General features: G+C 42.5%; 10 protein-coding genes across 10 annotated transcripts; 3 read left to right on the top strand and 7 right to left on the bottom strand.

Annotated features, from left to right (window-relative positions):
- Positions 1–2,049: 2,049 nt before the first annotated feature.
- Positions 2,050–2,274, top strand: BDB00DRAFT_768944 (uncharacterized protein; the record flags this gene model as incomplete). The annotated part of the gene is made up of 1 exon (XM_053119784.1): positions 2,050–2,274. One exon carries the CDS (start codon positions 2,050–2,052, stop codon positions 2,272–2,274), a length of 225 nt encoding a protein of 74 aa, XP_052976586.1.
- A 445-nt stretch (positions 2,275–2,719) lies between these two features.
- On the bottom strand, positions 2,720–3,760 carry BDB00DRAFT_875380 (uncharacterized protein; the record flags this gene model as incomplete). The annotated part of the gene is made up of 5 exons (XM_053127343.1): positions 2,720–2,770; positions 2,841–3,005; positions 3,113–3,166; positions 3,237–3,389; positions 3,491–3,760. The coding sequence occupies 5 exons, from the start codon at positions 3,758–3,760 to the stop codon at positions 2,720–2,722; spliced, it is 693 nt and encodes a 230-aa protein (XP_052976587.1).
- A 32-nt stretch (positions 3,761–3,792) lies between these two features.
- Positions 3,793–4,678, bottom strand: BDB00DRAFT_875381 (phosphatidylethanolamine-binding protein; the record flags this gene model as incomplete). Its single annotated transcript, XM_053127344.1, has 4 exons — positions 3,793–4,040; positions 4,157–4,232; positions 4,318–4,478; positions 4,612–4,678. 4 exons carry the CDS (start codon positions 4,676–4,678, stop codon positions 3,793–3,795), a joined length of 552 nt encoding a protein of 183 aa, XP_052976588.1.
- Positions 4,679–6,347: 1,669 nt separating this feature from the next.
- On the top strand, positions 6,348–8,113 carry BDB00DRAFT_790379 (uncharacterized protein; the record flags this gene model as incomplete). The annotated part of the gene is made up of 3 exons (XM_053120953.1): positions 6,348–6,596; positions 6,706–7,873; positions 8,082–8,113. 3 exons carry the CDS (start codon positions 6,348–6,350, stop codon positions 8,111–8,113), a joined length of 1,449 nt encoding a protein of 482 aa, XP_052976589.1.
- Positions 8,114–8,198: 85 nt separating this feature from the next.
- Positions 8,199–9,957, bottom strand: BDB00DRAFT_979822 (DDHD domain-containing protein). Its single transcript, XM_053129967.1, has 3 exons — positions 9,824–9,957; positions 9,173–9,578; positions 8,199–8,914 (listed from the first exon to the last, which is right to left on the bottom strand). The coding sequence occupies exons 1-3, from the start codon at positions 9,943–9,945 to the stop codon at positions 8,444–8,446; spliced, it is 999 nt and encodes a 332-aa protein (XP_052976590.1). The 5' UTR covers positions 9,946–9,957; the 3' UTR covers positions 8,199–8,443.
- A 2,373-nt stretch (positions 9,958–12,330) lies between these two features.
- BDB00DRAFT_838023 (60S ribosomal protein L14) lies at positions 12,331–13,413 on the top strand. Its single transcript, XM_053124610.1, has 4 exons — positions 12,331–12,384; positions 12,603–12,710; positions 12,936–13,187; positions 13,298–13,413. Exons 1-4 carry the CDS (start codon positions 12,379–12,381, stop codon positions 13,346–13,348), a joined length of 417 nt encoding a protein of 138 aa, XP_052976591.1. The 5' UTR covers positions 12,331–12,378; the 3' UTR covers positions 13,349–13,413.
- Positions 13,307–14,396, bottom strand: BDB00DRAFT_557765 (uncharacterized protein). The gene is made up of 2 exons (XM_053117838.1): positions 14,246–14,396; positions 13,307–14,147 (listed from the first exon to the last, which is right to left on the bottom strand). Exon 2 carries the CDS (start codon positions 14,133–14,135, stop codon positions 13,491–13,493), a length of 645 nt encoding a protein of 214 aa, XP_052976592.1. The 5' UTR covers positions 14,136–14,147; positions 14,246–14,396; the 3' UTR covers positions 13,307–13,490.
- BDB00DRAFT_557706 (uncharacterized protein) lies at positions 14,112–17,207 on the bottom strand. The gene is made up of 8 exons (XM_053117837.1): positions 16,931–17,207; positions 16,578–16,736; positions 16,339–16,468; positions 16,085–16,229; positions 15,548–16,016; positions 15,284–15,468; positions 14,644–15,215; positions 14,112–14,567 (listed from the first exon to the last, which is right to left on the bottom strand). Exons 1-8 carry the CDS (start codon positions 17,092–17,094, stop codon positions 14,226–14,228), a joined length of 2,166 nt encoding a protein of 721 aa, XP_052976593.1. The 5' UTR covers positions 17,095–17,207; the 3' UTR covers positions 14,112–14,225.
- A 1,500-nt stretch (positions 17,208–18,707) lies between these two features.
- BDB00DRAFT_875386 (uncharacterized protein) lies at positions 18,708–19,660 on the bottom strand (the record flags this gene model as incomplete). Its single annotated transcript, XM_053127345.1, has 2 exons — positions 18,708–19,479; positions 19,551–19,660. 2 exons carry the CDS (start codon positions 19,658–19,660, stop codon positions 18,708–18,710), a joined length of 882 nt encoding a protein of 293 aa, XP_052976594.1.
- Positions 19,661–20,584: 924 nt separating this feature from the next.
- On the bottom strand, positions 20,585–22,266 carry BDB00DRAFT_557994 (uncharacterized protein). The gene is made up of 2 exons (XM_053117839.1): positions 21,624–22,266; positions 20,585–21,138 (listed from the first exon to the last, which is right to left on the bottom strand). The coding sequence occupies exons 1-2, from the start codon at positions 22,045–22,047 to the stop codon at positions 20,954–20,956; spliced, it is 609 nt and encodes a 202-aa protein (XP_052976595.1). The 5' UTR covers positions 22,048–22,266; the 3' UTR covers positions 20,585–20,953.
- Positions 22,267–26,082: the final 3,816 nt, after the last annotated feature.

The following is a 26,082-nucleotide window of genomic DNA, read 5'->3' on the forward strand; positions in this document are numbered from 1 at the left end:
AGGTGTAAAAAGAAAGTGAAAAAAAGAACAACAAGACCTTTTACGAAAGCTTTGCTTTGCCAGATGCATTTCCTTTTTTTTTATTTCATTCTTAAGCACAGCCGCCTTGTGTGCAACCGTATGTTCACATAATTGAAGCTATATAGATATATGGGCCAATTCCATAAAGCCGTGGCACTGACATGCATAGTTTTGCATACAGAACGCGACAGATGGTGCTTATCTGATAACTGGTGAATCTGATAATTAGAGCACTTTTAAGCATTACGGAACTAATTAAATTATTATTTTTAAGCGAGAAGTGCACTGCTATTATATACCGTCACAGCGAGAGACAACAGCAATAAATTAACACATTCAATTTTGTTGTGAAAGATTAACACACGCATATGCATTAGATAAATCGCGTTCGTCAATCCTCCTCCGTTTCATCAACAGCCGTGAGCTGAGAAAAATAGAAGCGCAACTGAGTAAACCCACACAACAGGCGCTTGTATTGCAGCCTCTTGACTGATCGCCCTTAACTCACTACAACTACGCAAGTTTCATACTACCAAATATTGTTGGAACGTAAGAAAGCCGAGTGTTTTAGTGATGAAGTGCCTGTGCAATCCTATCATCAGTTTTAGGTAACACAAAAAGTATAGATCAGAGCCAATAAGCATGCAGTCGCCGCACTGGTTATGAGGCATGAAGAGTACTTTAGGCTTTGCCTCTCAGCCTCTGTCTCCGCTTACTCCACACACACCTCCTCGTCCACGGCTTTCTTTTTTCTTTTTCTCATTACTATCATTACCACCACCAGAAAGAAACAGAGGAAAACAAAGAACACTTAATTTCAAAAACCATTAGTTCGTTCTTTCCTTTCTTTTTCTTTTTTCTGTATTCTTCCTGATGGCACGTGTATATTCATTTGCATCGTCGTCTTCCTCGGACAGACGTCGACGCTTATCACCAGTCGTTAAACAAGAGGAACCTCCAGTGCCTACAGCGCCGGCAAGGATAGAACAAGTGGATGTAACAGCTTCGCCACATGCCAACCATGACTTAAACATGATGAATGCGGCTGTTGCTGCGGCCATGAACGACGTCAAGGGCAAAAAACCAGCAACAGCACTACCAGAAGCAAGTAGTAGTGGCAATATCTCAAGTACAGCAACGACAACTACTGCTACTAGTACTTCACAACACGAACTCATGGAACCGGCCTTACAATTACTGGGGTTAGCTACAGCCCAACAGCAACAGCATATACAACAAGAACAGCCACTATTAATTTCACGAGACGACAACGGCGCCGCCGAGCAGCACTTGCAACTACCAGAGCAACAAGAAGATGATGATGACGGTGACGACGATGATAGTAGAAGCAGAAGCAACAGCCCGAATACAGCAACGCCAACGACAGCCGGAGAAGTGGTAGAAGGAGCCCAAGCGAGTGGTGACGAATATTATAAACGAGGCAGTTGGACAGCGGAAGAAGATGAGCTGTTGGTTCAGGGCATACGACAGTTTGGATACGGACGATGGAAGGAGATCGCTACAATTATACCCGGTCGACGAGGGAAACAACTGAAACAACGGTGGGACAATAGTTTGGCCTCCAAATACGTCGATACAGAATGGCTTCAAAGCAAAATCCAAGAACAAGAGGAGGAACCGGCCGAGAAGCTGTTTCGATTATTTGAGACGTCTGACTGGGCCGAGATTGCGCAACGGATTACAGAACGTGCACGTGAAGGGAATGGTGCTGAAGTCATTGAGGCTTTATTGTCGCATGCTTTGATGAATCAAACATATTTGTTTCAACAACAACAACAGCTGCAACAAGAAGAACCTCAAGAACAGCAACAACAACAACAGCTGCAGGACCAAGAACAGGTTCACAAGCAACAACAACAGCAGCAGCAGCAGACATTATCACAACCTCGACCATCATCTGCACCACGTAAACGCAGACGATCTGATCCTGCGTTGGCCGAAACACAATCTGCTGCCATGTCCATATACGCATCTGCCACGCCAGTCACCACAACCATTGACAACCAAATGCAAACCGTTTATCCATGTCTGTTTCCCAACTGTGGAAAGAGCTTTGCACGTCTGTATAACCTAAAGAGCCATTCGAGAACCCATACCGATGATCGACCGTACATCTGCCAGTATTGTAACGCAGCATTTAGCCGGAATCACGACTTGAAACGACATTCCAAGATTCATGGACAAGATAAGCCGTACAAGTGTCTTGGATGTAACAAGGATTTTTCAAGGTAAGTATTATTTTGGTGTTGAGAATGTCATTGGGAAGTTTTAATACTGTAAGGAAGCACTAAAAGCACACACACGCATATGTAATATAGATTGGATGCTTTAAAACGACACAAGAATAATAAGCGTAACAAACCAGCTTGTATGGCGCCTGACCCACCGCAGCTTAATACATTACAACAAAATCCTCATCAACAGCAACAACCTATAACTACTACTGCGGCGGCGGCAGCAGCAGCAGCAGCAGCGGCAGCTGCTTCTCTTACATCATTACAACAACCACCGTCATCTTCAGCATCATCATCACAGCACCCATAAACAACAAATTCGACTCTCCATCATGATTCCCCATGCTTATTAGTCTTTTCTTTCTTCAGCTGTATAGCCATCCCTTCACAATATTTTATATTCTCGCTTCTTCGAATTTTTGTACAATAAACCGTTTCATTTTTTATTTTGAGGGATTTCGATCTGGATTTAGTTGATAGGTGGTCAGCTTGCCCTATACATAAGAGAGACAATGGCGGTAAGCTGTTTATTGTACATATTTCCCAAACTATCCTTCTTCTTACCCGATGAGGTTGTTTAAAAACGTGTTTGCTATGTATAAGTTCCTTTAAGCATTCTGTAACTTTATGCGGTTGTAGTTGAGTGTTTTTCGCTAGTTCAGCCAGCGTGGATCCTTGTGGTACTTTCATGAGTTGCCTGAGTACTTTTTCCATATAATTGGTATATTCCTATCGGGTGAATATGATAGTCAGATCCATGATCAACTCTCTCTATCTCTCCCATTATCAATTAGAAAAGGGTTTCCCTTTTAGAAAGCATAACCAACTATACTAACACTTTGTTCACGAAACTGCCGCGGAAGTCCATCAATGATCTTGCGAATATTAACCTATCATTACATAAGCAGTTCCCTGATGTATTAGTTATCTCTCTCTTCTGTTGCAACTTTTAAGGCATACCCTCGATGGAAATTGTCGTCCTTTTTGCGTGTTCTTTTCTACTCTGCCTTGCTGTACTGCTCGATGTGATGATGGTTTTGATGACACAGCTGCTGTTGTTGACGATGATGACGATTCTGATGCTGTTATATTTGATGCTGAGAAATCTGGTACCTTTGATCAGAGAAATAATCCATCACCAACCACCAACGCATAAATTAATTCCCTTTTTCGTTCGGTATTATATTAAAAAACCAGAAAGAGAAAAATATTACATGACTGTATCGTAACCCGGAACTATGGGCTGTTAGACCAACCATAAACGAGCCAAAGGATCGATTCAGCCGTTTTAGTGATTCATTCGCCTCGCTCATTATTATCATTTCTTTGTCCAAGGTACTGAATCCGTCAGCTACAGCAATGATAGTTTCAGCCAGTGAATTCAAGCTGGGCGGTTCTACTTCGTCTTTTAGAATGGTTGTCGCAATTCCTATTGGTGGTGGTGTTGATGATGTTCGATGTGTTGGGTTGTTGTTTTCATTCATGTTTGTTTATTATTTTTTAACTTGATACAATTTCAGTTGTGCGAAGAAGCTTTGAAAAAGTTGACTCCAACTAGAGAAAGTTGATGTTCGCGAGCAAATTGCTGGAAATCAAACTGCGCGCGTGATTCCGCGACTTGAACAGCATCATCCTTAAATTCGCCTTGTTCTTGCTTGTACAGGAGGAAAATGTAACGATGTGGGCCAGTGCCAGCCGGTGGTGCTGGCTTGTAATAAGATGAGAGTTGCTGTGCTGTCGTTCCATTGATTTGTGAAGAGGATCCTGTTATGTGTAACTTAATTTTTAGATATCTATTACGGTGATACTGAAAAGTATATCCACCTACTACTACTACTACTACTACTACTGTTACCTTAAAGTGCAAATTTATGTATTACCTGGCACATTAGTGACAATCCAGTGTCGGAACGGGCTGCTGCTATTATCTTGAGCTGATGGTGCATCAGGATCAATCTAGACATGTAAATTTTGCTCAGTATCGATCTTAGAAGAGAAACAAATGTGTGGATAACGATCTAGCGTGTTTATATATGGTTACCAGCATCAGTGTATAGAAACCAGACTCGTCCGCGGGGAGGAAGAAGATGTCAGGTGGATTGGCTGTATCTTGCAAACTCAATTCGTTTCCTAACGCTACATCTTGGTCATTTGCATACTTTATTTCCATCATTGTTGTAGGCAAAAAGCTTTCTGCGACCACTGTAATGAGAGAAACAAAAAGCGAAGTGTTAATAGGCAGGATGGTGTTGATGATGATGAAATAATATATGGTCTTTGTATACATATACAGCTCCTTCCTCAATCTTTACAGATACTGGATGTTAAAACTAACAGTGGGGTGTGATCTTCGCCTTTTTCAAGGCCATTCCCATATTCATTTCGCTCGTCAGTAATGGCATGGTGGTTGTTTTCCCAGTACAATTGATTTGACAACAGCAAAAACAACAAGACCCTTAATAGTTAAACTTTTTTTGCTATTAAAAGGGTGAAACAAGGGAAAAACAATCCACTTTGCAAATATCGGAAAATACAATGACGAGATTAGGGAACAAAGAAGTGCTTTTTGATACAAAAAACAAATACACAGCAATCACCATCACGGAATTCCATATTTAGGTTCGTTTTTGTTGTTGTTTTTAGAAACTTACATATCACTTGTTGCAAAGAGCAACAAATAAAAAGGGGGACAACGTTTTGATTATCCGTATCATATGAGAGGGATGCTAGCTATTACAGAAACAGCTAGTCAAATTTCTATGCAAATGATCATCAGCGTCACCACCAACCCTCTACGACGACGCACATGAAAGACAAAAGACAACGAAGCTTACTATAGGACTTTGACCATTACCAAAAAAAAATGATACAGAAGCAAAAAGAAAAGATTAAAAATACACAGCTTGAGAATAGTTTCACTGCAAAAGATCCCCTGTTTATGCAAGAAGGATAAATAGCAGGAACATTGGTACAATAAGGGCAGGTGATTCTGGAATTTGGGAACAATTCTCTACTTTTATAGAGGTCTCTCTCTATATGTATGCATATTCGCATAAACGACTTATTGCTTCGACTGCTGCCAGTGCTACTAACTGCTGCCGTGTGAGTGACAGAGAAATAGAGAGAGACAATTGATGTCACCATGTCAGAATTGTTTTTTTGACTATATCATATTCGTGCTGTGCACTTATTGCCGCAATTATCGCCGGTGTATATAAAGAATTAGTCGCTGCAACAGTTGAATGGTAGAGGTTTTAGTGTAGTAAAAAACAGCCACACAAAAGCATTGGTAACAGCGCGCGAAAGTACAGTGGCCTCTCTTATTTTATTTATCAGGGCTTATCATGCTTGTGGCTATGTACGTGATCTAATCCCTCCGCTCCCACCCCTAAACTATATCTGCTGTGAGCATACAAAATCTTTCTTTACAGAACGATGACGATGAAACAGAAAAAAAAGCAAAAGTAAAAGGGGAGCATAGTCCTTTTTCTTTCGCAAAGGGCAAAGGGGGAAACGTCAAAGGGAGAAACAGGAGTTACCAGGTGGATGAATGAAATAGAGAAAGAAACGACAAAAAAAGGAGGGGTAAGGAAAAAGGAACGATATACCCAAACAATGGCAGATAGAGAAACGATGCTTATAAATCTGTCAAATGGAGAAGTAAATACTGAAATAAAAGGGAGAATTTAATAACTAGTGCAAGGGAAGAAGAGCAGTAAAGCACCAGTTGCTAGAGACAAGAAGCAAGAGAAGCAATAGTGGGCCTACTAAGTGTGCTTGTTTTAATTTTAGAGTGTGTAAAGAGCTAGTATAGTACGAAATGTCATATTTGAATCAAGACGGATCTCCCTATATTGGGTTTTCTTTTTTCGTTCTTTGCAGCGAGAGAGCATATATAATGCAGCAGCACCAGTAGCAGTACATGAGTGGTGGTATATATAGTGTTTCGTTTGTAAACAAATCTGCAGCAACAATCCCGAAATCCCTTTCCTCTCTTTTGATTTTCTTTTATTTTTTTTCTTTACACTTCACTTATATCATCAATAGCTATAACGACAGTTCAATCCAAACATGACAGTCAGCTGTAATAAAAGCATGACATCTGGTACTGCACAACTCCCGCCAACAACAGCCAGTACGACCACTGCAGCAGCAGCAGCAAATGGAAGGAGCAGCAATCGTCCTGCGTCTTCTCAACAGGGAAACAAACGGGATAATCAGCAGCAACAGAAACAGCAGCAGCCGACCATGACACGAATGCACCCCTCAATGAAGAGACCAAGGGCACCAATCGCCTGTTTTCGCTGCCACCACAAAAAGGTAAGTAGGAAAAAGAACTCCCATGCAAATGCCGGTCTGTGCGTTAAGTTTCTTCAGGGTCTCCTCTCCTCCTTGTATTTACCTCTTTCTATACTGCATCTATCCATAGGTACGCTGCGATGGTCTCCATCCCAACTGTACTCGATGTCTCACCACCGGTTTGTTGTGCGCTTACCCAAGTTCCCGTCGCTCCAGAAACACACAGCCAACCAATGTCGATCCTTTCATTGACAACCTGTCGCATCTCGAAGCCCGAATACGACGTATTGAGACCGATTTGGAATCTCAGCGAGCCATGATGCACTCATTATGCAAGAACAACAATGCTAGTAGTACTGCTGCTGCCAACGCCACGACGACCAATAATAGTCCCCCATTGACGCCTTCGTCTTCTTCTAATACAACAACGAGTGCCAAAAGCAACAGTAGTTGTGTTAACAGTGGGTGTAGCAGTACATCATCACCTACTCATACTACTACTATTAACAAGACTCAAGAATTGGCTGCTCATATGCGCAAAACAGAACAAGAGGTTCAGGAATCCCGATCGATTTTGGCACAGTTGCGCTTACGAGGTGAGCAACGAATTGCTCGGGGTAAACGTAGTAATGGCACGTCTACTGCTACAAGCATCACAACGTCATCGACTTCTACAGCTGCAGCAGCTGCGACTGCGGCAACAGGACCAGCAACAGGACCAGCAGCAGCAAAGCGTAAAAGACAAAAAACCAATAATCAAGACGAGTCTACCGTTGCCATCAATACTTCTACTGCTACTGTCACCACAAGTAATGCACCTGCAGGTCTGCCACCACACCCACAACCACCCTCGTTTTACTATACGGGTCAAGATAACCTCATCACGCCCCCGCCTCCAGATCCCTTTTACTTTTTCCCAACAGCAGCGGGCTCGCATTCGCCCTTTGCTGACTCGCTGATGATGGGTGATTGGTCACTTTTCAATCATATGCCGTATGACGGAATAAAGCAACAGTATGAGCTACAACAACATCCAGGAGCTGCTACTGTCACTACCACGCCAACAGCAGGACATCCTCAGCAGCAGCAGCAGCAGCAACAGCAGCATCATCACATTGAACACCAGCAGGATCATCAAAACCACTACCATCATCAGCAATCTGGAATTGCCCCGCCGTTATTATCAGTGGATCCACCCGCTCTTCCTACGGATAGCACTTCTGTTGCTGCCGCTGCCGCTAATGCTGTATGTACACAGGGCGAGCACTATTTTATGATGGATGGCTCTTCCACTGCCAGTAAGTATACTAGCATCCCATCTTTTTTCCCCTTGAATAATGTAAACTGGATTAAACCTGTTTCTTCTAATTTTTTGGGTGGTTAATGGTTAGACCTTCAAACATCATCGATTTTTGACACTACTTCTGCAGGCTGGTCCTGCTAAAGAGAAGAACTTTTACTAAATACTATTACTATCACTACTTTAAACAATAATAATAATAACAGCTTATCAACAAGAGAGAAAAGACTGCAACTAAACAACAAAGAGGGAGAAAAAAATAAAATTTTATGAAAGGTGTAATGAGATAATGATGAAGGATGTGAGGATGTGTGTGTGTGTGTGTGCATTGTTTTTTTGTACTGTATGTTATCAATACTGAATGTTTTTATGTGCGCTGTTACTATACTTCCGTGTTACCGCTGCTCCCCGGAGGGCGATTGTGTAAGGGGAGGAAGGAAGAAACGGGGATGAAGATGTAGGTGGAAAAAAAAAGGGAGAAGAGAGAGATGTTGATATGACGATTGAAAGATAACGGAGGGGGGTGTAGAAGCATCGCAGAAGGACGAACAAAGAAAGAAAAATAAAGTCAATGCTCCATGTCTTCCATTCGACGAAAGATATGCCAAAGCATGTCCTTGTTATTCCAATACGAGAAATGTGCCCGCAAGCCCAGAATATACTCGTTAGAGATCATTCCCATCAAACTTTCCGGCGTCAATTCATAGTCATAACGTCGGCCCAATGGTAATGCTGGCTGTTTCGCATCTTGTTGCTTTTCTTCTAACAAGGACGAAGACATTCTTCCAATGTCACAAAACTCCTCATCATTACCGTTCCAACATGATGATGAGGATACAGAAGACGACAGTAGCGGTGTCGAAAGATGTTCTGATGTTGGGGTCTGTGGAGCTGTCGTTGGACATGAAGATGTAGGAGTAGCTGAAAGTGATGGTGTAGGCATGATAACATCATCGTGTACTTCTCCTACTGCAGGACTCATTCTAGTCAATGCTGATGCTGCTGCACCAGTAGCCAAGGAAGGCATCGTATTACATCTCTGTCGTTGTTGTTGTTGCTGCTGCTGTTGTGATTGTTCCAATAATGACTTTGTCATGGGCTCGGGTCGCTGCTGCTTCTTTTTTATTCTGAGAATATCACCCTCACTTGCACGTCGCTGTGGTTGCTGCTCTTCGTCTTGTTGATCATTTCCTGTCTGTGATGATGAATAATTAAAGTAGCCAAACAATGACGAAAGAATGCCTCCTTGTTGAGCTGCTACTACAGTTGTTGTTGTTGTTGCTGTTGTTGCTACTACTCCTGTTTGATTTTGCTCCTTGGCAATGGTGGTAGCATTACTACCCCGAAATAGGGAAAAGACCATTGATGCAAAGGAGGACGGTTGTTGAGGGATAGCTCGTTCTATCGCCACAGCCGGTTCGTCAAAGTCATGGTTTAAAAGGGGCTCTAAGCGAAAAGCCAGGGGATCCATCGGATGAAAGATGTTTTCGTAAACGGTGCGATAATCTGGGTGGTAGTAGCGAGGATCCTGGTCGCGCGCAACCAATAAACCGGCCATAGGACATCCCATACCAAACAGGAAATCTGGCTGAAAATCAAGTTTCGGAAAATTGACATCGTATTTGCCCAATTGTTCCATTTCTTGAGGGGTCAGGTCTTGTCGTTGATGTGATAGAATATCCCATGAAATAAGGCCGCCAAGTCTGTGTGTTTTTCGCCGGGAGTATCGTCATCAAGGGAGGAAAAGAGAGAAGGATTTTTAGTAAAAAAAAAAGAGCGAGAAAAAAAGGGGCGTAAAGGAAAGATTAGATTTTTTGAGGCTTAGGACCAAAAGACAACAGAAACAACAAACTAAAGAATGGGATGAACAAGTGAGACTTACGAGTAGCCAAGGATAGCCACCTTGCCATTAAAGTTGGGCTGTTGCTCCATAAAATCATGATAGGACTGATTAAACGAACTAGTAACATGGTTGATGATGCTTTGTCCACGTTCTTTGGTGAAGTAGAACATGACATCAGAGAGATAATCGCTTTCAATCAAACGGATGGTTGGGATCGTCTTGGGCATGACACGACTCAAAGTGTCATCCGTCTGTGAATGGATATGGCGATGCCATTCAATTGGAATCATCTTGATACGAATGTCTTCTTGTGGCATTCGACTAGATAGTACTTGCTTCATCGTTTCTCTTAGTGCATTCACTGTATATATTTTTCATAGGTTCCAAATGGGTTAGTTCTCCAATAAGACTATGGAATCTTGACTCTTTTTTTTTCATAGTAAAAAACTAAAGTCTTACTGTGTGTATGGAACATGCCATATTGCTCAGTTTGCTAGAAACATAACACATTTTACACGTATCAGCAAAAACCATTTCATAGTAAAACAAGAAAACTTTTATCATATCACATACCTGGCCGATACCCTGAGATTTCAATGTACAAGTAATAAATCGGTATATGTAAGTAAAAAAAGATTATTACCATTTTTGATCTACATTAAAGAATGCAAAACAAAAGACTCCCCAGGACTTACATGGATGACAAATACGACATGATCAGCATTAGCGTAATACTCGGTATCGTCTTCAAATAATTGAGACGGTACGTCAAGCGGTGCTGATTGCTGCGACTTGTTGAGATCTTCTGGATCTTCCATTGCTAAATTGATATATACGGTGAACAATGTTTATCAGTATTAGCTGATCCGAGCGCTTTGTATAATTTCTTTGTTTTCGGGGCACCAACAGCTATACGCGTACCTGTGTAAAAGCTTGGGGCAAGTTCTGGCGTGTTCAGACCAGTAGTTTCAAAGTACATTTGTGAAAGATTATATTTTATGAAATGTGAGGGAAAGAAGTAAATAGCAATTATCTGCACAAAAAAATGTCAATAAAGGAAGAAAAGCAGCAGTACTTTGGAGAAATAGAGAGGAAGAAGAGAAAGAAGAAGCGAGGAGGTGGGGACAAAGAAAGATAGGGGCGGATGGGGGAGGTGGCAGCGATCCAATAACGAGCGTACACTGCTTACAGCTACTGGTGGATAAAGCTTAACTGGCGAGAAGATGTTGATGGTAGTATCCAATGTGGCTTTTGTTCTTTTGGCCTCCTCCTCTTCTCCTCCTGCCCTCCAAACCCCCGTCACTCCACCTCCTCCCATATTTACCTCCCCATCTTCTTTCCCTATCAATGGAGAGTGGCCACCAACATGTACCACACTGATGCCACTAACTGCTGCTCCCCTTATTATTGGGCACACGAGGTTTTCGTTCGACATGCCGACAATCTCAATACTATTCTCTATAGATGCGTTGTCGCCAACAACAATGAAAATATGAGAATTATCTAAGCTTCGCACGTTTTTGTTTCTTTATTTTCGCCACCCTGCTGTTGTCTCTCTCTTTCTTTTATGCGCTCAACACAGTGATTTTGACACATTACGCCTGTACTTTCTACTGCAGTTGCAGAAGTAATAAAAAAAGAGATTATCATTTATGAAACCCTATCTACTATGATCGTGCATAGGGTGCATAGTCGAGGCTAGAAAGAAGAAAGGAATGTGGCAGCAGCAAATTTGTTTGATGCATATCTGTGATGCACCATCATGCACTCCCACTTTTTGAGGGATATACACTTTGACATGTAGTAAGTAGTTACATGGACGGTATATGACATTACGTATGTACTCAAGTGTCACTTCTGCTGTATTGTACACTCACAACGAATCTGGTGATGGTGACGACGGCGACTATATACCACAGGAAAAAGCAAGGTAAGGGGGTTAAAGCTTTCAAAAGGATCAAGTATACATAAATTACATATACGCAAATATAATGAAAGCAGCAGTAATCCTTTCCGGAAAAGCAATTACAGCTAAAATTGAGCAATAATATAAAAATAAAGCAATATGAAATCCCAGAATGACTTGCACAGTACATATGTACAGCTACTACTGCTTCATTTGATATCGTCACGAGCGAACGAGAACCCTGCGTCAGTTAGCACGTCGATTGACAGGATGTAATAAGATTATCATTGTCTCTGATAAAGTTTCTCGTCCCACTTATTGTTAGCAGCTGTTAGTAGCCGGTTTCCCTGCTGTTGTATCAGTCTTTAGTTGAAATCTCTGAATCGCCATGAAGAAGATGGTTATCCTCCGTAAAATGGTCTGTGCGAATGAAGGATTTTATGTAGTATCTCCTAGATTTTTCATGTTTATATGCACCGGTGCTGTTGATGACACTACCCATTTACAAAGCCTAATAATTGTGTTCTACATCTAGAGCAGTTACTATGGCTTTTTTTATTGCCATATTGCCTACTGTGCAATTTGACTAGGAACTCACATCAAACAGGAAGCGCATGATTTTTGGGAAAGCAATAGGTTAGAGTGGGCGAGACTTTTCATACCCAGACATCCGTTTCGGGAAGGTGCCTGCGATCCCGACAAAATCGTACGCACTTGCTGGGCAAAGACGCTCTCTCCTTCCGATATAATCACCATGGTGGTACGTATACATATAACATGAAAAAGGGGGTTGATGAAAAGGAAAGGGATTATGAATCGAAAGTGGGAAAGTACATTTGAGTCAAAACGAAAAACGCATACGGATGGATGAATGATATGGATGGATGTATCAAATGGATGGATGAGAATATCTGTTAAAGGTGAATGAAACATGTATATACTAAAAAAATCAACTTTGTGAAATTCTCATTATTATAGCAAGGTTCTTTCAAGCGTCAAGTCGAGGTCGGCCGTGTTGTTCTCGTTAACAACGGTGCTGATGCCAACAAGTTGGCTGTCATTGTCGACATTATTGATCACAAGCGCGTAAGTAGTTGTATTTGATTAATCTTTTCAAGGGAAATCTTCCACACAACATTCGAAGAGAAAACAACTACGACATCAACAACGTCAACAACAATTCACGCACACACACATACATACATAACAACTCCCCATCTATACAACGCGATTCGAGCTTTTTAAAAAAACGAATCATCTTTTTGACGCAAAAAAAACGAACCCACTTTCTTTTTTCTTCTTTTGAATTAGGCCCTCATTGACGGCCCTACCACTGGTGTCTCTCGTCAGTCTTTGGCTTACGCCCGTCTTACTTTGACCAACTTGGTTGTCAAGGGTCTTCCCCGCAGCGCTGGCCAGGCTACCCTCAAGAAGTACTTGGAGAAGAGCCAGGTCATTTCCCAGTGGGAGAAGTCTGCCTGGGCCGAGAAGCTCAAGCAGCGTGAGGTCCGTGCTAACTTGACCGACTTTGAGCGTTTCAAGATTCAAAAGTTGAAGAACAAGGTAAAGAAATGATTGCAAAGGGAGAGGGATATACAGCAAGAAGGGAGATGTTGGAGAGTGTGGTTGAACTCTATACTAATGACTTGCCTGTTTTTTTCCATATAAATTAGCGTGCTTTCGCTGTTGGCTCTGCTGTCTCCAAGGCCAAGAAGTCGGCTTAAATTCTTTTCTTGTTTTGAACAACAATAAAAACCACACATATTGCTCCATTAAATCAAATCAAAAGACAAAGGAACAAAAGGAAGATTGTAAAAGTAGTAATGTTGACGATGATGTAAATAAGTTCGTTATTTTCATTATTGTCTATCTTTTTTTCCATGAATAAGCGTAGGTCTTGTTAAAGCTCATTGTGCGTACAATTTGATCCCATTCATCCACAGTTTTCACGCACAGTCGTCGTCCTGTTTCAGAATCACCAAACATTTCCGCCCACCATGCTAGATTTTCGTCATTAGTGACCAACACCAATCGTTCCTTGAGGTTATAGAGCATGCAACTGATAATGGGTATGTATGCTCGGGGTACTTGGCTAAACCGTGTAACAGCGGCGACGGCAGCATCATCATCTTCATTATCTCCTCCTTCCTCGCTTTCTTCATCATCCTCGCTCACTTCTTCTGAACTACTAGGATCCTCTGAGCTATCATCGTCTTCGTCGAACTGGCGTCTCCGAGACCCAAAGAAATCGTCACTGGACGATAATGATTCCACATCACTTTCATGTATGACCTTGTCTCCATTGTCCTCATCGTCATCATCCGAGAGAAGCGCGTCGACTATATTTGCTCGGCTTTCTTCACCGATCCAGTAGGCTTCGGCTTGACTCCATTCCGTCAACTGTTCGTTGATTTTTTGGGTACGGAGATAAGAGGAAGTGGTATCGTTTGGCTTTTCACGAGCAAGATGCTGGTCCAAGAAACGGATCGATTCGCGTGCTTGCATGTTCATATGTGATGAGCCCTTTTTGTGGACATCGAGAGAATCGATTGCTAATAGTACATATAAGTAATGACACCTTGTTACTTCACTAGTGGATGTTTATCTTTGTTCAAACTTACTTTCCAAGGGAACAAGAACTTCTAGTACACTGTCCTGCGCACGATTGTTTGGATTCAGAGTTTGGTTGGCCCATTTCTTGATCTTGTTGAGACCATCGAGGAACGCAGTGACATCCACCACGACTGTGTATATCTCCACCTTGTCTGGTGGCGGTGGAGCCAGATTCATGCGACTGACATTTTTCTCAAGTGAGGAGACTTGATCAATAAGTCGTTGGGTGGCCAAAGCTTTCATGAATCGACTTTGTTGTTGTCGCTTAGCATTTTCGTCAACAACACTGTACTTTTGCTCATTCTTATTGTATTGAACAAAATCAAATGCCTAACAAGGGTATACAACACGAAAACACTGTCAGCAACACATAATCGATACACACGCGAAGGAGGAAGCTACTTACACTTGATTCGGCAATCTTTTTAACAAGTTCCCGTACGCGACCCCATCGAATTTGTCGTCGCGCATCAATCTTGGATTCGTTTTCAGCTTCATACGCGTTTTCTTTAAAGAAATCCACCGTGGCATGAAATCGCAACAAAGGCACCATGCCGAGCAACATGACATCCTCTGATACTGGATAACTGATGGGCAACACATTCACCACAGGATCTGGAAACATGGGATGGTTGATAAGAGCAGACAAGAACGACTGGACCATTTTCACCAGCTCTTTTTTTTCATTGTCACGCCGTCCATCCACTGCACCAGCCGATGACGATGGTGTGCAGTATTGGGCAATCACGGGCAGATTGTTGGCAAGAAAGGTACACCAGATGGATAATGCGGATAGGACTGCGTTTTCGATCATGGCGCTGAGCTGTTCGTACTTGGTATCAGTCATCTTTTCTTTGGCATCTGCCCATCCTTTCTCTTCTTGTGTAGTCGCTTTGACTAGTCCGGAGAGTAGTGTAAAGCCCAGAGTCAGTAGGCGTACGTGCGACGATTGTAGCTGTGTCCACTGCGGTAGATTTCCTAAAGGCGTTTTCTTTAATCAGTATCTATATATGTTTTTATAGTGAGAGAAAATGAAATTGCATTACCTTTGTTTTTCATACGTTCTCCGATGTCCCAAATGGTAATAATCAGAATGACAACTGTGCGCGACAACATGCTCTTAAGAACGTGTACTGTGGAGGTTTCAGGCTTGTTGATCTCATCCTGGTTGGCCACGGACGAAACTATACGCGCGACCACCGTCTGCAGCGTATCCGGAGTGGATGCAATACTAAACAAAGATAGGTTATATGATTAGCATCTTCATTAAAAACCACTTCACTCGGGTTACTTTTTCTTTCCAAACTTACCTATGAGGATCGCCAAACATGGCTTGCTTGTGAATTTGAAGAAACGACTCAACAAATTGAGAAATCATCTTGGTACTGCTGCTCTCATTGCTATGAGCTTTGCTGTTATCTGGAGAAGAAAACCGGATTTTGGAGTAAAAAGCCTTCAAATTGTCTCGGCCGACGCTGGAGGGCTGTTTCATGGCCAGACTCATGCAATAATACCACACGACATCTACAGCACTTCCACTTGATAGCGACACAAGAGCAAGTTGCGAGTAAGGCTTTCCACTGAATCGATACACGTCAATTGCCTTTTGATAGCAGCTTTTCGCAAGTCTCCAGTTCTCGCCGTGGGCCTTGTTGTTGTGGATGGTACCCGTCGATGCGCGATAGCGTGCAATGTCGCCCATGCAAATGTAGTTGGATTGTAATATGACTGCGACTTGTTCATCGCCTGTTAATGTGGCAGTACCGTGTCGGAATAAATCTGAGGGACAGTAACTGTATATTAGTATATTTATTCATACGACATCAATTTGCCTTCCTACTATTTACCTATACCGATGGTCTTTGTATCGATAAGGTGGTCACTTTTGATGCGGTTGTTAAGCTCACGATAGAATTTGAAACTGCTGTCTATGTGTTTCAGCAACTGTTTCTGGAGTCGTTGCCGAATAGCTTCATCTTCGTCTGGATGCAGCTATTGAATGAATGAATGAAAATACTCGATACAAGTGTGAATAAGCGCTGCTCAATTTCCCCACAATTGCAAAGCAACAGCAAAGACGATCTCAGTATGAGATTTTTACCTTGCGTAACTTGCTCCGGACTTGTTCGATGGTTGCATAGCAGATGTACCGCCACAACTTGTCTTCGATATGATGTGTCGCAGCATACGATAAGTCATCTGTGAGAATTTGGCGGTAAATGATTTTCAAACTGATGGGAGAGTACAGTTAACATCATCAGTTCTCTTTTTCTCTCCCCTTGCTTCACAGGGCACGTGTGTTCTTGGGTCATAGAACTTTCCTCTCCACAGCGAAATTACCTTTTGCGAACATATTCAATTTCATCTTCTGTGGCAACAATTTGTTCTGTAGCGATGGCATTGGCCCGTCGACCTTGTTCCTTGCTGGGCATGTTTGCATGGTTGGCTTTCAACTGTGACTGAAGTTCTCCGAGTTGTCGTTCGAGAGCCGAGGCCTCGCTATATATTCTTTTCATCAGCATATTTGTTTTTCTTTCTACCTTTCGGCGGGGAGGCAAAAGAGAAGGCATAATTCCGTCTTCCTCTTTTTATGTTCTTTCACACACACACACACACACACACACACTCTCTCTCTCTCTCTCTCTCTTATGAATTGATACTTTTAAACGACCAAAGTCTGAGCAGCAACTCACCTAATCAAATCATTCAAATCAAAGTTTTTTGGCTGATTAAATACTACGTCTACTTCTTGTTGCTGTTTCTTCTTGTGACGCTGTCGTCTACGTGTACGACGCTTTTGGTTCTGCGACGTCTTATTCTTTACGTCTGGAGGAGAAACTGGACTGGGTTTTTGCATTCTTGTTTAAACACTAATTCCATTATCAAACAGAGAGGGAGGGAGTAAAGAAAGTCTTTCTTTTGGGCTAGAGCTGTCTCTGTCGGGCTGGAAGCTTCTTTTTGTTATTTTCTTGTAGTTCGTTTCGTTCGTTTTGTCTTTTTTTTTTTTGCTTTCTTCTTCCGGTGCAAAAAAAAAGTGGGGTTTGTCAGTCGTGTTATTGCGAATTTGACTTGTGATTAGACTGTCAACAGGTTGGCATTGGAGGCGAATTGCTGATTAAGGAAGAGAAGAGAGAGGGAGCGAGGAAAAAAAAAGTAGACTGTACGAAAAAAAAAAAGAAAGAAAGCGCTGTTGAACATATACATAACTTTGAGCTAAAACTCCGCCCCTCGTTGGCTGCGTAACTCCCACCTAGTGGCATCCAATGCCATTTGACATATTTGCATCTGTTTGTCCAAAACGCCTTTATTTCCATTGAAAGAAGTACGTGTGTGCTCCTGCATGTCCGTATAAACATAATGGTTGCATTCTAGAGTCATTCTGACAGCGTTCCCATGCACTAGTACTGCTGCTGTTGCTTCTGCTACTACTACTACTACTACTACATGGTGTGGTCGTGGTAATATTGACTGGCACGAGGCTTGCAGTCGGTTCAGAGTAGTGATGGAAATTATCCAAAGGAGCAACTATTTTAAGGTTGTTGGACTTTAGAGATAAGAAGCGTTCGCACGATGGTGGCGTGGCAGCAGACATGTGGTTTTGTCGTGTCAGCGAGTGTGTACTACCCTAAAACTTTCCTTTTTCGAAACACTCTTCTTGTTACATGCTACTGGCTACTCAAACTCCTCCTCCACATCCATTATCACAGACGCTCATAAGCTTGGAGTAAAGTTCTGCCCAACTGGTGATGTCCCATCATTTGAGAAAAAATGACACAGCATTACTAATGAAGTTGAAGAGCTCAAAATCATTGTCTATCATGCTGCTGGGGTGCACTACTACGAATGGTGACACAATATGCGGATTCCATATTTCAGTCGATGTGCGCTTTCAAGTTCGCTCTTGTCTTGAATGTGGGGTAGTAATCCAGCCTGAAGGCCTTTTTTACGTGATCAAATGATGGAATTGCGTGAGGGACCTGGCCTGTGCAATATCTTTACGGTAACATGTTTGTGTGACACTGTAAGATATATTTTAAATCGATAAAATTTGTTTGGGATTTGTCTTGCGGCGATGGTTAATCCGATCTATACACGAGCATCGTTGAATCAGGATGCTGGGAGCCATTGTTAGACATTTGCTCTAGTGTGAGCATAGGTAAAAGCACCCATTCGGTCCGATAAGTGCAATTTTGGTATTGTTGCGTCCGTTGCGTCTGCCGCCGCACGGTAAGAAGTATGCTCTCTTTGCGAATTGTTTGCGTACGAAGCACTAGACATATTTATGTAAACCGGTGAAGCATAATATCAAAAAAATGAGGACCTGCTTCTACATAATAAAACCATTGCATTAAAAAACTTTGTCCATAAGATTAAATTTGGCTCGTGCTATTGCGATGGACAGGTTATGGATGATGCTGTGTTGGCGAGGTATCATTACTATTGTTGCCTCCTTTGGTAGTGGCAACAGGGTTATTCATTGGACATGGCAGCATGGTCCTCCAAAGTCCAAGCATCTTCTTGAATAAGTGGTATACGTAAGGCTGAAATGACGCTATCACGATGAGTAGACATGCTGCTACGGAATGGGTTGGTCGATGCTGTTGAAGCTGAGCGCGCTACTGTACTACCGCCAGCGCTTGCTAATGCGATGTCCCATAACATTCTTCCTTTGTTATTGTTACTGTTATCGCCAGAATCTGTTTGAATGTGTTGAGGTCTCTGCTGCTTAGACTCGTCAGTGGTATTAGAGGTAGAACTATCGTTATTGACACTGCTTGCATCGGTTGTTGCTGTGATGTCAGATGCATGTGCGCCCGTTGCCCACCCTTGCTGCCATCGTGCTGCAATTTTCTTCAAGAGCCAGCTTCCTCGCTTGCCACCGTCACCGCCGCCGCCGTTGCCTCCAAAAGCATCCATCTCAGGTGATTGACGTGATTGATCATGGATAGTAGGTACAAATGCTGGAACATAGGCACCACCACCAGCTGGTACCGTATTGTCTTCTGGCGGAGCACTGACATGGAAGATGGATGCATGGAGATTGTTATAGGTGGATTCGCGGATGACAGTAGTAGGAGGGCGTTCGACTGATGAGGTTGCTGCAGAAGCTTGATGTAGTTGTGTAGCGTAATTGTATGCAGCTGCTGTACCGAAAGGATCGATGGCGGATGCTTGAGACAACCAGCTAGCATGTGGATTGGGTCGATATGGATCATATTGCTCCTGTTGTCCTGCCTGAATTCTAATGTTGTCATGGTTATCCGCAATGGCATGCGTCGGAGAAGAAGGTCCAAAAGCTAGGTTGCATAGTACTGTTGATCTTCAAATGTTGCGGGATCCAGTTCTTCTACCTTGGGTTGCCGGTTATTATAATTGTTGTATGTAGCAACAGCCAGTACGCCAGCTCCAACAGCGCCGGCCATACCTGTAGCTGCTGATTATGGCAGTGGCGGTCATTGTAGCGATCACTCAGACATGCCTGATTGAGAACCACCACGCAAATAATCCTGCTGGCTCTCCATACTGCATAAACGTGACAACGAGCGACCCACAGCTGTACCTGTCATGAGCGATACCAAAATACTGTGCTTTGAAGTCTATGGTTATTGTGAATGGCGTTGCGTATCACACGCCCACAGCTCTGAGGTCGTCCTTTGCTGCCGTCTTCTGTTCGACTCTGTTCAACCTCGTGCGCTCGGGTACTGACTTGACGCGATCGTCGTTTTTGACGAGGGCACACACAAGAATAATCGCACTTGTAGCTGGGCCAGCAGTAACATCAGCAATCGTTCACCTCATAAATTGGCTGCTGTTGTACAAATGCTTCTCAGCATCTTCACACTCGCCGGTTCCTTATCAGTTTTTGATTTCCAGGATATTCAATTCTACCGGAAATTGATTAAAGGATCTTTTACTCAATATATTGACGACCGCAGGCTGCATCCGTTGAGGTATCATTAGGAATAACGAGCGCTCTATGCACGTAAACTGTACGATCCATACAAGCATAATGCTGCTGTGGTGCTTCAGCTTAACACACAGTTTGTCCAACGGTAAAATGAAAAAAAAATATTAACGGTTCTTTGTTCCATTAAAGCGCACAGACCGTCGCCGACATTGTTTGATCAGAGCGGAGCACGGCAAGCGGAGCCGCATAGTGAAACCAACATATACGCACCATAAGAAAAAGACAGTTGACAGACTACAACGATAATTATCATCAAGGCACTTCTTTACATTGCTGCAGTTCACTGGCTCCTTAGGGCAGTAGTGACAACATAATTTCTAAACTCCGTCTTTTTGTTTATCGGGCTTCATAAAAAAAAGAATCGACTGCGCGTTTTGCCCTTTATTCTTTTCATATTCATCTTTGTACATTTGCATTGTTTCTTTCACTATCACTTTTTACCTTTCTTTTTTTTTTATCCAGGACGAGTGTCCCTGTGGGTGTACATAGATGAAAGGAGCTAGTCGTGCACGGATGGCTCTTATTCATCTTTGTGCATTTGCAATGTGGGTGTATAAAGATGCAGGGAGCTAGTCGTGCACGACTGGCTCTTATTCATCTTTGTACTTTTGCAGTGTTTCTTTCACTATCACTTTTTACCTTCTTTTGATTCGGGACTACGGTCTTGGTGGGTGTACAAAGATGAAGAGAGCTAGTAGTGCACGACTGGCTCTTGCTCATCTTTTGTACAGTTGCAAAGTTCTTTGTTTCATCTTGGTTTTTTATCTTCCTCAAAAACTGAAAGCGAGAGTGTGTGCAAAGAGGTACGTATATGTTCGCCGCTGACAGACCTTTGTGCTATTTCTTTTATTTGTAGGAACTGTGGAGGAGTAGGTTCTGTCGGGAACTGAGGCTTGTGGACAAGAAAGGGAGAGGTGTAGGTTCTGCCGGGAACTGAGGCTTGCGGGGAACAAGGGAGGGCAACCTCCCTTGTGGAGGTACGTATATGTTCGCCGCTGACAGACCTTTGTGCTATCATATTTCTTTTATTTGTAGGAACTGTGGAGGAGTAGGTTCTGTCGGGAACTGAGGCTTGTGGACAAGAAAGGGAGGAGTAGGTTCCGACGGGAACTGAGGCTTGCGGAAAACAAGGGAGGGCAACCTCCCTTGTGGAGGTACGTATATGTTCGCCGCTGACAGACCTTTGTGCTATCATATTTCTTTTATTTGTAGGAACTGTGGAGGAGTAGGTTCTGTCGGGAACTGAGGCTTGTGGACAAGAAAGGGAGGAGTAGGTTCCGACGGGAACTGAGGCTTGCGGAAAACAAGGGAGGGCAACCTCCCTTGTGGGTACGTATATGTTCGCCGCTGACAGACCTTTGTGCTATCATATTTCTTTTATTTGTAGGAACTGTGGAGGAGTAGGTTCTGTCGGGAACTGAGGCTTGTGGACAAGAAAGGGAGGAGTAGGTTCCGTCGGGAACTGAGGCTTGCGGAAAACAAGGGAGGGCAACCTCCCTTGGGAACGGAGGATTCATAAAAGTCGAGGTACGTATATTCCCGCCGTTGGCAGACCTTTTTGATGTTTCTTTTATTTGTAGGAACTGTGGAGGAGTAGGTTCTGCCGGGAACTGAGGCTTGCGGAAAACAAGGGAGGGCAACCTCCCTTTGGAACGGAGGATTCATAAAAGTCGAGGTACGTATATTCCCGCCGTTGACAGACCTTTTTGATGTTTCTTTTATTTGTAGGAACTGTGGAGGAGTAGGTTCCGTCGGGAACTGAGGCTTGCGGGGAACAAGGGAGGGCAACCTCCCTTGAGGAACGAAGGATTCATAAAACTCGGTCGACTTGTCAAGCAACATCAAATAAACTTGGTTTCTTATTGTACTTTTATAAATAATGTCATTGTAACTATTGGGCAGATCGAGTGACGATTGTAATAAACGCGATCTTTTTTTTATATCTTCCTACTGCCATTGCGCTTGGTACTTGTTGGTGCTTTCTCTGGAGCAGTTATGTAGTTGCAAATGAGCCTTTTTGTGCTTGAGTCGTCGAGAAAACCATAGGCTGTGCATTCGCATAGGTGCTCTCAAAAACAATACAGCTGGTTTACCATCACGACTATACAACAATGATTGCAAATTGCTGGTGGCAAAATAAAAAACCGTATCGCAAAGCAAACAGACCATCCTATATTCACATATACACGAACCAGATCGCCAACCCAAACTAAATGATGTTTGCCTTGATTTTCTTTGCAGTATAAAAGGCCCAGTACATACGCTCATTAGAAAAGTTACATCATCCAACTTGTTGGGTCCTGCCACCAATCTCTCAAGATTAATACTACTGATACACGTATACTAGTAATACTCATAGATAGATTGAATATGAAATGTACCATCACTGCTTACGATTATACTAAGCTATCCCAACAAGTTATTAATATCTCTTGTCTCCAATAGCTTTCACCGGCGCCAAAGTTGCCAAGTTTTTAGAAGCGCATTGTTTTGTGCTGCTAATGATGAGTCAAAATAATACAGTTGTACCCCGGTTTTTGCAACCCCCGGGTTTGCAATTCCTCGTATATCTGCAACTTTTTTTGAAAAATCCAAAAAAAACTTAGTAGTTTCGCAAATTTGCAACTTGCAAATGAGTTTATACGATTTGCACGTTATCGGGGTAAAAACAGCTTCAATTTCTGCAATATCAACTGAAAGAAGCATCTGTTGCGGATTATGAGGAATAAAATGATACGGTTACTGCAAGATAAATATGTAAATATGAAGATGTATTTATTGTCAAAATAAAAATTATTACTTGGTAGTTGAGCCGGTAGAATCGGGACACATATATAGCACTGATTGGGTTGAATCAATAAAAGAAATGAAGAAGATATAAGAAAAAGTGAACACACTACATATAGATATAGAAATAAAATGTTTGCTCAAATGAGCTTTCAACTATATACATCGAAGAAGTCATCAAGGGATGATTGTCGGGAGAATGATTGCTGCCTGAGACTCTCTTGAATCCTACGCAAAGACTTCTTTAAGTCGCAGTCATCGATATTATTTAAAAAGCTCAAAACTCCTGCAATTGCAACCTGTTTTTCCTTTGACGTTGGCCCTGGAATAGGCGAATCAGCGCTTTCGTCCACCGCCCGCTCAAGTGCTCGTCGTAGGTTCGATCCTCTTGCTTAGAGGTGAACTTGTGGAACGATTTTGTCATGCTTAAAAGAGCTAATAATTATCAAACCACTAGACAGCTTAATAAAAGAACGGTCTTATATATGCAAGTAGTAACATTTAGAGCTGTATGAATATTCCCACAGAACGTATCGTACATAATCTCTGACAGATAAACAATGGGCTAGTGTTAATAGGATGACTTATCCAGTGTCTATTTGAAGCAGAATTGTTTACCCCGTTACTTGCAAATCCTCACTTTTTGCAAAAAAAATCGGAAAACCCTCGGTTGCAAAAACCGGGGTACAACTGTAATGTGCTTAACTTTAATTTTCTTATTTTGAGATTGATTTACTCCCCTTCTTTGTCTTGTCATGATCGCCTGCTTTTCCAAACTACACCGAAACGGCATCCGGCAAGCCGGTTTTCAAGAGACATTCAGAAATGTGGTAAGGTCCGTACAATTTTTTTGTTAGCGTTGAAGTCTCAAAAATTACTTGGAGCTATACTACTGAAATTCTTCATGCAATCTAGTAAAGCTACTTCGGATTTTTTGATTTGCTCGACTCTAATTCGATATCAATACTGGCGAAAGTATCAAAAGTAGGGAATGGTGATAAGGAAACCCCGATCGGATCTATACGTTTACAGTAGTTTGATCCAAAAACGGTACATATTGTTGCATTTACTACTTCTCCACGAAAAGTGCAGTATCGAGTTTCTGGATAACACAACTACCGCTACTATGCTCCCCCTTTCTCTCACAGGTCAATTAATACTCGCGAGAGTGCAGGCTAGTACTCCTTTAAATTCCAAGTTCATACCAAACCATAAGTGTAGCTATACAATGAACTGTTTATGCATGCACTCATTCTAATTTTATTGATCCAGCTAATCTATAAAAAACTTGACAACGCAAAAAAAAGTCCATTTGTCGTAACCAGCTTTTTGATAGGTCGTACCTTCTTGGTTGAAACCGAGTGAGATGGGTAAGTGCCTAATTTGCACTGTACATACCTAAAGAGATGATTCAATGCCTTTGTGCCGTTCTTCTACTTTATTGTATATGTGTATATGTGTATAGCATGATGTGCCACATAAATTATTCATGGAGGTTACGCGACAGAAATAATGCGAGGATGATAACTAAAATGATAAAAGAGTCATTCTTCGCCTGTAAGCGCGAGGGAGAAGTAACGCAAGCTCAAACGCCATTGACAAGGTGGATTCCGTTTACGAAAAACGAATGGTCAAAACCAGGGAATAGCGGGAAAAAAGGCAATACCAGCGCGTTATAAAATATCGTATAAGCCTTTTTAAACCAAGCTTTGACAACGCGAATCCGCAGCAGTCGGTCAGGTCAAGCTTGACTTGAAGTCAAGCGTGTCTCAATTGCTGCCGTTGATGGCCATTTGTTTCAAATGGATCTTTGCATCACAGAAAAGAAAAACACAGACGCAACCTCGTTTCTTTCTTTCAAGAACTATAGCAGGGTCCGTGCGTAGAGAACACGGTGTCAAAGAGTTGCCACCGCTTCATATGCACTTGAAAGAGATCCTAAATCTCAATCAGTACAATCACAAACAAAGTACAAAAGTACATCACAAGGTCGATCAGTAAGCGAGAGATCTTTCTTTGTGAATTGGGATGTCATTACCCAACGGATTATCAACTTTTCGTTATAATAATCTTTTTGTCATTTTCTTATTGTATTTTAAAGAGAAACCCTCTTTTCTAGGAAGTTCCAATAGAAAAAGAGGGGAAAAACTCCTGCTGTCTCTTTTTTCCAGGAAGACAACAAAACCTGATCGAAGACGCAGGTAGTGAATGGTCGCTACGCAATGAGAGACCTTCGCCATTCACTAGTGGCGCCCGTGCCGTGTGTGCCCACAACGTCAACTAAGCACAAAGACGCCTCAAGGTTGTTGTATTACGTTGATGCAGCCCTAGGGCATGCTTCCAACAACCTTGCTACCGTTGAAGCATCTTTCGGGTGAAAATATCCACCTCGACTCGGCGGATAGCTTTCCAAGTCAAGGATTCACACAACACTTTGCGCTTCATAAAGTTTGTGTAAATGGAACTGAAGAAGAAAAAAAAATGGGAGGGATGGGGGGTTTTTGGTATTCTTATTCAGACAATTTTTTTTGCCGTCACGCTCGGGTCTTCAATGAAAATCCATCATTTTTGATTGGCTCCGCTCTGGTTGGCTCCTTTTATGGACCGCTTATATCATATGACGCAACTTGGCCCAAAAGCAAAGGGAAGGGGAAGGAGATGTGTAAGTGATAGTCGTCGTGAAGAAGTCAAATACGCTATAGCAGCAGTGATCGACATGCTATGTATGTTTCACCATGCCGATGTACCCTCCGATACTGTCGCCGCTTATTTTGAAAAGAAGCGTCGGTGCACACACCCAGCCTCCGCGTCAAATACAGGTACGTTTCGATTGCCAACTTTTTCAATGAGTACGCAAGAAAAAAAAAAGTGCGACTGAACAACTCAATTAGAAATGGCAAGGAAGAAAGACAGAATGCCAACGATGATTAAGAACGACGGATGAGTGCTCGTGTGCGATCTGGGAAGCAGTAACTGCTAATTTGCCAAGGACTCGCATCATTTGCCCTGGCGGACCAGATATCTACAAGTGATAATGTGGATTCTGTCCGACCCATGGAGTATTTTGTTGAAATTCGCTCGACCCAATTC

This window comes from Zychaea mexicana (assembly GCF_025766255.1).
Source record: "Zychaea mexicana strain RSA 1403 chromosome Unknown BDB00scaffold_72, whole genome shotgun sequence".
NCBI lineage: Eukaryota > Fungi > Mucoromycota > Mucoromycetes > Mucorales > Lichtheimiaceae > Zychaea > Zychaea mexicana.

Excerpts from the sequence above, each read along its gene's own strand:
- BDB00DRAFT_979822 (XM_053129967.1), bottom strand. The coding sequence starts at position 9,945 with ATGCCCAAGACGATCCCAACCATCCGTTTGATTGAAAGCGATTATCTC. Across the intron at positions 9,579-9,823 it reads GTTACTAGTTCGTTTAATCA|ACTTGGCGGCCTTATTTCAT; the intron begins GTCCTATCATGA and ends AAAAACACACAG. Across the intron at positions 8,915-9,172 it reads AGGAGCAAAATCAAACAGGA|AGATGTAATACGATGCCTTC; the intron begins GTAGTAGCAACA and ends CAACAACGACAG.
- BDB00DRAFT_838023 (XM_053124610.1), top strand. Across the intron at positions 12,711-12,935 it reads ACATTATTGATCACAAGCGC|GCCCTCATTGACGGCCCTAC; the intron begins GTAAGTAGTTGT and ends CTTTTGAATTAG. Across the intron at positions 13,188-13,297 it reads TTCAAAAGTTGAAGAACAAG|CGTGCTTTCGCTGTTGGCTC; the intron begins GTAAAGAAATGA and ends CATATAAATTAG.
- BDB00DRAFT_557765 (XM_053117838.1), bottom strand. The coding sequence starts at position 14,135 with ATGAACATGCAAGCACGCGAATCGATCCGTTTCTTGGACCAGCATCTT.
- BDB00DRAFT_557706 (XM_053117837.1), bottom strand. The coding sequence starts at position 17,094 with ATGCAAAAACCCAGTCCAGTTTCTCCTCCAGACGTAAAGAATAAGACG. Across the intron at positions 16,230-16,338 it reads TCCGGAGCAAGTTACGCAAG|CTGCATCCAGACGAAGATGA; the intron begins GTAAAAATCTCA and ends TTCATTCAATAG. Across the intron at positions 15,216-15,283 it reads AGAACGTATGAAAAACAAAG|GAAATCTACCGCAGTGGACA; the intron begins GTAATGCAATTT and ends AAACGCCTTTAG.
- BDB00DRAFT_557994 (XM_053117839.1), bottom strand. The coding sequence starts at position 22,047 with ATGTTGCTTGACAAGTCGACCGAGTTTTATGAATCCTTCGTTCCTCAA. Across the intron at positions 21,139-21,623 it reads TTTCTTGTCCACAAGCCTCA|TTCCCGGCAGAACCTACACC; the intron begins GTTCCCGACAGA and ends CGCAAGCCTCAG.